Genomic DNA, 10,670 nt, shown 5'->3' on the forward strand with positions numbered 1-10,670 from the left:
AATGGCAAGAATGGATATTTATTTACAAATAAAATGATGTTGACAAAAAAAAACATGAATTATTTTGTGTTCATACTGTCTGCAATGAAATAAAATTTGAGGAGAATTAATAACTTGCTTTTTTCGTTTTTTATTCACATTTTCCACACTGTCCCAACTTTTTCTGATTTGGGGTTGTAGAATATGAAACATTGAACGTACTACTTTAGTTACGATGGGGTCTGAGAAACTCTAGTAAAGTGAACAACGATTTTAAGATGAAGTTTACAACATTCTACTTTAATGACAAAATAAACTACAAGATTAAAGTGGAAATTTCAAGATTAAAGTCGACATTTTGACTTTAATCTTGACATAGACCTTTTTTTCTTCACTGTGTCCCTATTTTTTTTTCTATGTGGACCAATGACACTAAGGCCAGAATTATACTTCACGCGATGCGACACATGCTGCAGTGGACGCTCCTGCTACGCAAGCGTTGTACTGTTTATACTTGTGTGTGTACTTTACATAAATCTGGAAGAATCCACCAGGTGGCAGTGCGAGATATTATCACGGGGAGAACAGGTTCAGCTTCGTTGTGTTGTGAATTGCCTGGAACACCCATTAAATTCCGATTACCACAATATCTCTGAAAGGATTTTTAATGTTTAAATCCATCACTCCAGGGATTTGTCCATTACAACTAGCATTGGGCACGAGGCTGAAACAATCCCTGGACGAGGCACCAGCTCATCGCCAGGTGAATACAAGCACTCACATACACACTGGCGTCATTTTAGTGTCACTGAATCTGCATATCTTTGGAAGGAAACCGGAGCTCACTTTGGAAACCCAGCAGGAAAACATGCAAACTCCAGAGAGGGAATATCAGCGACGTGACTCCCTGCAAGACAGCAGCGCTACCGCTCCGCCACCGTGTCACCCCAATGTGTGTCATTATTAACAGTATTCATTATTTAATGAAATTACCGATTTATCTATAAAATGTAACATACATACTTCAGTGCATTTCATCATGAAAGTGATATCAAGTATAAATCTGAGGATTCTAAATGTGCAGAGAGTTGGAATATCAGACATTTAATGTGCTCAGTGTGCTGATCTATTGTTGTTTGCCACTGCGGTCAGTACCGGAGGAAGCCCTAGAAAAAAGGTGGCACGGAAGACGGTATGTGAGACTTTTAAAATGTATCGTGTCATTACGATCGGGAATATGCGACGCTTGAATATAAAAGCACCATGAATACATCTGTATGTCGAAATTTTGCTTCACCACATCGAACCATTCATCAAACATCGAAGCACACACATCGATCTTGTAGGATCCTCAAAGCGGCTTTCTGTCACATGTAGATAGTAAACAGAGACTCTGACGTCACATTCCAACTTTTAGCACACTGCGCCCCCTGACTTTTTGCTGGTACTGCAACTCGCGCACGTGTTGCGTTAATTTCTGAGGACCTCCTCAGACGACGCATCAAATGAATGTGTGGCAGCCATGATGCAGGCACGTACGCATTCTGAGCGTGAAGTATAAATGAGCCCTTAGATGGTGGGCTGTGACTCACCTTTTCACATCGACTTTGATATCTGACCACTTCTTTTTTTTATTTCAGGCACTATGTGACATTCTGAACTTGAAGTTTTGAGTTCCTCTGCCATGCTGTGACACTCCATCGATTTCCCTTTGTTGCTTATACCAATGCTTAAGCCACCAAATAGTATGCTTTTCGTCACCTCCACTTCACTGAGCAGGATGTCCATTTTGCATTCGCTGAAATTTTTCGTTTTACACACTCTTTTGTCATTGTCTTTTTAACAAAACGCCGAACAGAGGGGCTATTTATATTGATTTGCATATTCAAATAGGCAAAATTCTGGGAGTAGTTGGGATGGGGCTGTAGGCGCATGCAGGTGCATTAAAATTTACTTAGATTGGGATTTATAAAGGGAAAGTGCATTGAACTTTGCTTATGCAGTCTTGTGCATCTGAATTTTTTGGTGCGTACGCCATGTTTTAGTGTGAAGTCGATGTAAGGTGTTGTACATGAGGTGCCAGGTCTTTATGGCTTGTATATTTGCTGCCAGTAGTAGAATGAGAGTGAGGTAGTGCCATGCCCTCTTCTGCTTTAGGTCTTTGTAGAGTCACCCTTTGGATGCATGAATGTCTCAAATTCCAAATAAATGAGGTTATGATTGAAACTAATTTATTTAAAAATGATTTGTTAATGCATGTGGGGATGCTTTAAAATAGAAAAAGAAGTTCGGGAAGGATCTTCATCTTGACAGTGTTGATTCTCCCTGCATTGCATTTTTTATTCTGACATTAGCGATGCTGAGGAGAGTCCTCTACCAAATGTCTTCTGTCCGTGGCTTAAGTGTGCCTCCTTTTTGTTGTTTTTTAAATGTTATTTGTATCTTATTTTACTTGTTCTATTTTATTATGTTTTAATTATTATTTTCCATATTTGTGTGTAATTTCTCTTAGGCTTGTGTATTATTTTTGTACTGTATCGTTAAGTTTTGTTTTTTTCCTTATCTTTTGTGGGCAAAACCCCAAGGTGTGGGGCCGACTTGACATCACTGCTGAAGGTCACCCTCAGTCTTTATAAGTTAGCCCTGCAGGGGACCATCAAGTGTTGTTGAGGTTCCAGTGCAAGTATTGTTTCTTCTGGTTTTGTGGATACGTTGCTTCTGTTCTTGGATTTATCTCTGGAATTATGGTTTGGACTTGTCAGCTTTGGATTGCCTTTTTAGGAAAGTCCTTTTGCTATTTGCTCTTGAGTTTAAAATTCTTGTTTAGACTTGTCTGATCCTGCCGGAGGTTTGTCACTTCCTCTCTGTTGTAGGGTATTTTTCTATATTTCTGGAACTTTTTGAAATATTATTTTAGTCTTAAAGCCAGTAAAGTAGTCCTCCTCAACCAAACACTGATGTAAGGATGTAAAAGCAATGTTTACATATGGCGGAAGTTGTGAGTGTTTGAAGATCTCCTTGTTTGTCGGCAGACGTTTCTCTGTTGTTGTCATTATTGCATTCCATACTGCGGTGTATGTGTGGCATGTCGATGAGCCACAGTGACAGCCAGCTGCTCGACGGCTCCATATTCAGGCATACCCCTTGCTTTTCTGGGGACTGCAAAGTGCCCCAGTGCATGTCAAAGGTCACAGCCCGATGAAGCCAGCAGGGTCACATCATCCACAAAAAGCAGAGGGGCAGTCCTGAGACCACCAAACTGGACCCCCTTTACTGCACCTAGAAATTCTGTCCATAAAAATTATGAACAGAATCGGTGACAAAGAGCACACCAAGCGGGAACGAGTCTGACCTACTGGCAGCCATGCAAAACCAAACCCTCACTCCAGGCTGCAACAGCTGTCCTGATACCCCATACTGCCGAAGGACCCCCCCCCCCCCCCAAACAGGGACCCCATTGTATGCCTTTCCAAGCCTGCAAAACAACATGCTGACTGGTTGGTCACATTCTGGTGAATCCTGCAATAACATTGTGAGGGTAAAAAGCTGGTCCAGCGCTCCACAGCCGGGATGAAATCCACAATCTGAGGCTCGACCAGCAGCCGGACACTCCATTCCTGAGCCCCGGCATGGGCCTTGAGGAATAAATGGCTAGAAATGTCATTAAATGTTAATTGAATAAGTGCTGCAGTCTTTGGTAAGCAGAATGCATAAAAATATTAAAACAAACAGTAAATAAACATTCAAGTAAAAAGAACATTAATGGAGACTTTTCTAAACAATAGAAAACCTGATATTATTGAAAACAAGAAGTGCAATTTCTAACACAGTAACACACTTAAAGGCTGAGCATAAATGCAAACAGTGCACATGGCACATTCTGTTAATAAACTATGATGCCTTTGTAACTTCTAGACTAATGTGCTGCCCCTTTGCTCACAGCCCTGGCACCTACCCCTGTTGGCATATCTTGTAGTTCGCAACCAACATGGATCAGCAACATGAAAAGTCTGTGTGTGTGTGTGTATTACTAGTTTAATTAAATGATGTTTGTCTAGAATTGTGACGTCAAAGAAGATCAATCAATGCAAATATTCAGGGAATGCCACAGGGTTTGTTTACTTATTGCACCTGTGAAAGGCCATCTTACCTGACATGTTGAGCCTTCTTTAGCCTCACCTTAAATACCCCAGCTAGCTAATTAGGGGGCACCACCTCCTTAGGCTGCACCTACATGAGTTGGGGCAGACGACGATTAACACTAAGACATAGAAAATCGATATAATGCACATTTGAAAAATAATTAATAAACAACAACATATTAACCATACTAAATAAATACAATACGTAAAAAAACAAAGTAAGCAACAAAAAGATTAAATACACAAGGCATTAACTTGAGTTAGGGCAGCAATCCTAGCTGTAGCATAACAATAAGGAATGGCTGTTTTTAGTATTTCAGGACCAGGGGTTTACTTTGGTTCCCCCCTCTTCCTGCATTAAGTGTTCTCATTTTTATTTTATTTAAGCCTTTGCAGGCCAGAAGCCTGCTTCTAGATTTGGGGTTAAGGCATATTCTGAGCAGCAGGCCTCCTCCTGGAGGCCAAACCTGCACATTTTGAGTTTTCCCAGAAGTTTTGAATTCAGTTGGGAAAGGAAGATCACAAGGTGCCATTAAGGCAATGGACAAGCACACGAACACTCTAACTCAATTTTCAAGATGACACAACCACCATTAAGCCCTCCGAGGCTAATGTGCTCTCTTTGCAGCTGTTAATTGGACTTATTGCTTGGATTTGATGCCATTTTGCTGCATAAATAATGACGGATCACCACAATATTTAATGGACTCCAGTAAAATTAGCTCTCCCTTTATTATTGTTTTAATTGAAGATCATTATTTTTTCTTATTTAAATCTTCTTTTATTAAGTTATAGTGTTGTCTGTTTATCTGTGGCTTCAATTGTGAGGCACTGATTAGAGGAATCTCTACAGCACTGAGATGCACCATCTGTTGGAATGAAAAATGCAATGCACGACCAATGTGCAGAAGGTGTCTCAAAAGCGTTAGCAGTGAAAATATCTGAGCTCTGAAGTGAAACCAACCACAGCAAACTTGTAGACATCTTAACTTCTACCTCATATTCTTTCTCTGAGTTCTCCGTGCTTGTCTTTCTTCTTTAGCTATTGAATTGATATGTTCATAAATTTGACTTTTGTCAACAATTGGAGTGTCACAAGTGACAGCAGTGGGCGTGTCCTGAGTGATGTCGGCACACGCTGAAGCAGTGAGGCCCTTTTCTCACTGACATCTTCCTCTGTCTCTCTCTACAGTTTGACTCCTCTCAAGCCATTTCCAGTGACACCAGTGGGTATGTCAGTAGCCCGAGCATAACAAACAAAATCACCTGTGTGGCTTTTGTGATCGATGCCAGAAAAGTGCAAACCTATCCTGATGACATCCAGGAAGGGCTGAAGGAGCTGCGGCTGAAGATCAGAGACCTTGGTAATCAAGTGAGGGTGGGGGAGATGGTCAGTTCAAGGGAACCTTCTTCACTGTTTTTATGGTCTGCCCCAGCATCTGACCCTTTGGGGATTTTCAAATTATTTAGAAAAAGGTCTTTGTGAGGTGGATTAAGGCAGGGCTCAGGGCTAAAGACAAAGGACCAGGAGCCTCATGTATAACGCCGTGTGTAGAACTCACACTATAACATGGCGTAAGCACAAAAGCGGGATTGTGCGTACGCACAGAAAAATCCAGATACAGGAATCTGTGCGCACGCATACTTTCACGTTCTTCCACTACATAAATCCCGATCAGTGTGAAAAGTAACGCACGTGCACGCGCCTTCTGTCCCGCTCCAACTCCTCCCAGAATTACGCCTCTTTGAATATGCAAATCAATATAAATAGCCTTCTGTGAAAAGACAATGGGAAAAGCACGGGGGAAAATATAAGAATTTCAGCGAATACCAAGTGGAGGCAAAGGAAAAACGTACTATTTGTTGGTTTAAACTGTGATATAATCAACAAAAGAAAGTTGATCGAGTGACAGAGTGTCGGAAAAACTCGAGAGCTCAAGTCACAAAGTCGCACAGTGCCCGAAATAAAAAAGAAATCACATATCAAAGTCAAGTCGTAGCCCACCGTCTGAGTGTCATATGAAAGCTTATTAGGGTACAGACAAAAAAAATAGGCACACAGTGGGAAAAAAGCACGAACTGTCAACTTTAATCTCGAAATTTCCACTTTAATCACGTAGTTTATTTTGTCATTAAAGTAGAACATCATAAACTTCATCTTAAAATCATTTATATTACTAGTTTCTCAAGTAGCACGTTAAATGCTTTGTTCTGTGTTTGATCTTCTATGTGCTCTATGTGTGTGTTTCACTTTCACTACGTGCTTCTGTTCTTTCTCTTTCTCTGACAGGACACAGAATCCATTACATTCGTGATATTACAGCTCTCTGAATAATTAAAATACTGAGATGTATACGTGATATCTTTTTCATGATGATAGGAATGAAAGCATGTTATTAAACATGAGAACACGGTGGCGCAGTGATTGTTCATATCTCACGCAAGAGACTTGCTGTGCTATGTGTGACCTTCGATGAAATAATTTATTACAGAAGTACTGTCTCTTTCAAACGTACTAACCTCCAATTCCTGTCCTTACTTTTCTTTCTCCAAATACCCAATCGCCACACAATCAGCTCTGTAATAGACGTGAAGCCATCTGTAAGCTTAGAACGGCGATTCTTCAAAACTTTTATGGAACATTGAAATATCTTCGTAGTACATGTTTAATTATTCTATCCGTCTATCCTTCCAGTGTTGTGTCAGCACCAGCAATAATACAGCGCAAGGCAGGAACAATCCCTGAACTAGCTAGCGCTGCGGCACCGTGTCCTCACATGTTTAATTATTAACAATACAGATTATTTAAATGAAGTTAAAGTTTTATCTGTATACTATAAGCAACATATTTTGCTGCGTTTCATCTTAAAAATGATATCGTCATCATACGCGCTTTATAAAGTGGCGCAGGTTGTGCAATATTATAACTGTAGTGCAAGTTTACAGTGAGGTAATTGTACTTATAAGTACAAACAGTTCTACAAGGAGCACTTGATTGAGTGCGTTTATAGTTCTTGGGATGAAACTGTTTCTGAAACGCGAGGTCTGTACAAAAAAGGCTTTGATGCGTTTTGCCGTGGCTGAGGTAGTGTGTGCTTGAAACTGTATACCGATAATTCTCTTTCCGATCAGCTGCTGCTGTGATTCCCCACTCAGATACAGTGATATAAATACTCCGAGTGGTGCAGTGAGAGTAATATGGAAAAAGATGATCTGCTGTGGCAACCCTTAATGGGAGCAGCTGAAAGAAGAAGAAGATGCAGTGAGAGTAACAACGCTAAAGCAGTTATGTTATTTGGAATACTATGGCTATTCCCTGGACCATTATATTGCTGCAGGTTAATTACAATCAGATGCATTACACTAATAAACAATATGCAGTTAATTTCAGTGTATTTATAAAGCTGCGTCAGGAATGTGGGTCTAAGAAAGAAAGGGTGACCACACAGGAACAGTAGCACTGCTTTGACGCTGGGTGCTGCCAGTCTGCAAAACCGAGTGGAGAAATTGCGTATGCCAGGGTATGAGGTACCGTGGAAATGTGCGTGACTTTACGCCAAGTTTAGGTTTTATACATCGCGATTTGAGCGTGGAAACGGGAGTATGCAACATTTCTGTGCGTACGCACCGTTTATAAATGAGGCCCCAGGGGATGAACAAAGTGAACAGTCAAAGCCACAAAGCAAATCCAAAGAAATAAAGGCTTTTAAATTAAAAAATACTTCGAAAGAGAAAGGGGAACTGTGAAAAAACCCTGGCCCAAAAGATAAAAACAATGTTTCATTCTCTGCAGTTTAAAAGTTGGCAGTTGTTTAAAGTCCCAATTGTCTCGAGATCTTTTGAAGTCCCTTCCGAGACTCTTAGGCATCTAGAAGCTTCTTTATGACGGCCTTGGGGAGCTCTATCAATCTCAGCATGGTGATGACACACACTTCAACAACAAACTAAACGTCTGAGTTAGTTCAAATAAGGCGCCTCTGAACAAACGCTTCACTGTTTGTTTGGTGTGGAGAATGTCTGGTCTTTCCTTTACAGTGAGATGAAGCCACCTTGCTGGAGGATAACATCTAACTTACGGAATACCACAGGTGGTCTTCCATACTTCTGCATGTTTACCCCTTAGTGTTGTGGTTTGATCCCTTTGAGGTGAGCTTGTTTGCAAGACGACAGGGGGCATCTTGAGAAGGACAAGCCAGAACTCGGTCAACAAACATCGAGACTTGGACAGGCCAGTAGACGGTTACCAAATGCACTCATCTCACTCCACCATATAGATCCTTGGTGGAGATTTACTTAAGTTTCATGTATTCTTCACGCATAGTGAGTTCAATAAGATGGACAGACGCACTGGGATTTCACGTTGCCCTCTTTTTATTTTTAGGGGTACCACAGGTGGCTCTGCTGACTCACATCGATGAGGTCTGCCACGCCGTCGATAAGGACGTGAGTCGTGTTTATCTGAGCCGACACGTCCAAGACAAGGCAAGTTGAGTTTCTGCTGCTTCTGTCCATCTGGATGGCATTTGACTCGGTAAGAGACATCGGCCCACCCTCTGTCCTGCTGTAAGTGACCACTCGCCTTGTGTTTCAGGTGACCGCCGCTGGTAATCTGCTCGGCCTGCCCGCCTCCTGCATCGTCCCAGTGAAGAACTACTCATCTGAGCTGGAGTTGGACTGCAGCACCGACATCCTGATCCTCAAAGCTCTGGAGCTCATCCTGCGATACGCTGATTTGTTTTACGAGGATTACGACTTTTTCAAAGCCATTCAGTAATTTGAGTTAGCGTCAAGTTACCATTTTATTAGAATCAGCAGTTTTAGGCTTTTTTTTGGTTGAGTTGGACACATCGTCCATTTCCAAAATTTTGTTAACATTGCAAGTCGTCTTAGCTAGGTGGAAATGCCCATTGGGCCACCATCATTTACTCTTTTTCTTTCATTTCACCACCAAAAAAATGACCAGTGCAAGCAGAACGAAATTTCTTTGTGTTGAAGGAGATTCCAAAGCTCAGCAGAAACCCCCGTCGATTACTAAGTGTCCAGTCTGTGGCCACAGGGCTCAGAATTTCATTTCATTTGCTTTTGTTGTGATGTCACTTTGTCACTATGACTTGATCCGGTGACTTTTCATCTGGGATGTTTACAGAGGTGTGGCTACAGTGGTGCAAGCCCCTCCTCTTTCTCCTCATTGGCCCAAGTGCCCTTTTCTCCTGTGAAGTCCTGACCAATCACTGCCCAGCACAAGAGCGCGACTCCTTAACTTTGTGAGAAATGGGGAAAAAAGGAGCGAAAAGCAATGTGCAGTAAGAGAGTTAGATGGGTAAGCTGCTGTTTACTGTGCCAATTAGAAATAAAGTATGAGCTCTGATAATCATGGATATTAATTAATAAAAAATGTATAATAAATACTTGTGTGCTGGCCCTGTTGGTGTATATGATGCTGTGATGTGGGAGCTGCACGCAAATTCATTTTTCTAGTGGGCTTGTTACAACGATCAGCCGCTGCTCACTTTCATAAAGCTTCAATGATTTAAATGCTGACTGTTTCCGCATCTTCTAGTTATCAACTCCAGTGCAGTGCAACCAAGAAAAGCATCATAAAGCTGCAGGTGTCTCCAAGAACGCATCTACATGTCTGTCTGCAAAAGACACGGACAGATATGGCAGTGCCATGTGAGCTCAGACGCATTGGATCAACTGGAGGAGCTCAGTGGACTTCACTCTGCGGAGACAAAACAAAACCCAAGCATCTCGCGGTTGCTGCTAATTTCTTGTTCCACTACTTAGCCACAAAACCAGGATGGCCAGATTACAGTTTGTGATGAAGGACTTAAAAGAGTCAGCAGAATTCTGCAAAAAAATGTCCTGTGGACAGGTTCAGCAAAGATGAACCTGTGTAGAGTGATGGCAAGAGCAACGTGTGGAGATGAAAGAGAAGCGTGAAGTAGACCACCTCATCTGTTAAATATGGCGGTGCTGGGGGTGTTATGGCTTGGGCATGTGTGGCTGCCACAGGTCCTGGCACACTTCTCTACATTGGTGACAGAACTGCTGACAAGAGTGGCACAATGAATTCTGAGGTGGATTGAAACATCTGATCTACAGGAGTTCCAGTAAAAGCCTCCAAGCTCACTGGTGGTGCTTCATCCTATGGCAAGATCATGAGCCAAACATACTGCCGAGACAACAGAGGAGTCTTTTAAAGGTAAAAAATGGAAAATTCTTGAAAGGCCAAACCAGTCACCCAGTTTGAATCCAATTGAGCAGACCTTAAGTGGACAACCACCCAAAACAAGCAGGAGATGAAGATGGCTGCTTGAGAGGCTTGGCAGAGCATCACCAGAGAAGGTCCTCAGCACCTGGTGATGTCTATGAATCGCAGACTTCCCTGCATGCCAACTAAAAGTCCTAAATAGGACAGCTTTAATTGCTCTGTCCCAAATATTATGGTGCCCTGAAATGAAGCGACCGTGTAGAAAAACTGTGACTGAACTATCTGCAAAATGAAAGTCTGCAACGTGCACTTTAATCACAAGTCTGAATTGTTTG

The 10,670-nt window shown here is 41.8% G+C and overlaps 1 protein-coding gene across 1 annotated transcript in view; it reads left to right on the forward strand.

The window, feature by feature from the left end:
• The window catches only part of LOC114658703 (interferon-induced protein 44-like), a 42,680-nt gene extending 33,139 nt beyond the window's left edge, over window positions 1-9,541 (forward strand). The window contains exons 6-8 of the mRNA XM_028810740.2: window positions 5,314-5,485; window positions 8,503-8,603; window positions 8,713-9,541. Of these exons, the coding sequence (XP_028666573.1) occupies window positions 5,314-5,485; window positions 8,503-8,603; window positions 8,713-8,895 (456 nt within the window). The 3' untranslated portion in view covers window positions 8,896-9,541. The remainder of the gene's footprint in view (window positions 1-5,313; window positions 5,486-8,502; window positions 8,604-8,712) is intronic.
• Window positions 9,542-10,670: the final 1,129 nt, after the last annotated feature.

Source organism: Erpetoichthys calabaricus, chromosome 10 (genome assembly GCF_900747795.2).
Source record: "Erpetoichthys calabaricus chromosome 10, fErpCal1.3, whole genome shotgun sequence".
Taxonomy (NCBI): Eukaryota; Metazoa; Chordata; class Cladistia; order Polypteriformes; family Polypteridae; genus Erpetoichthys; species Erpetoichthys calabaricus.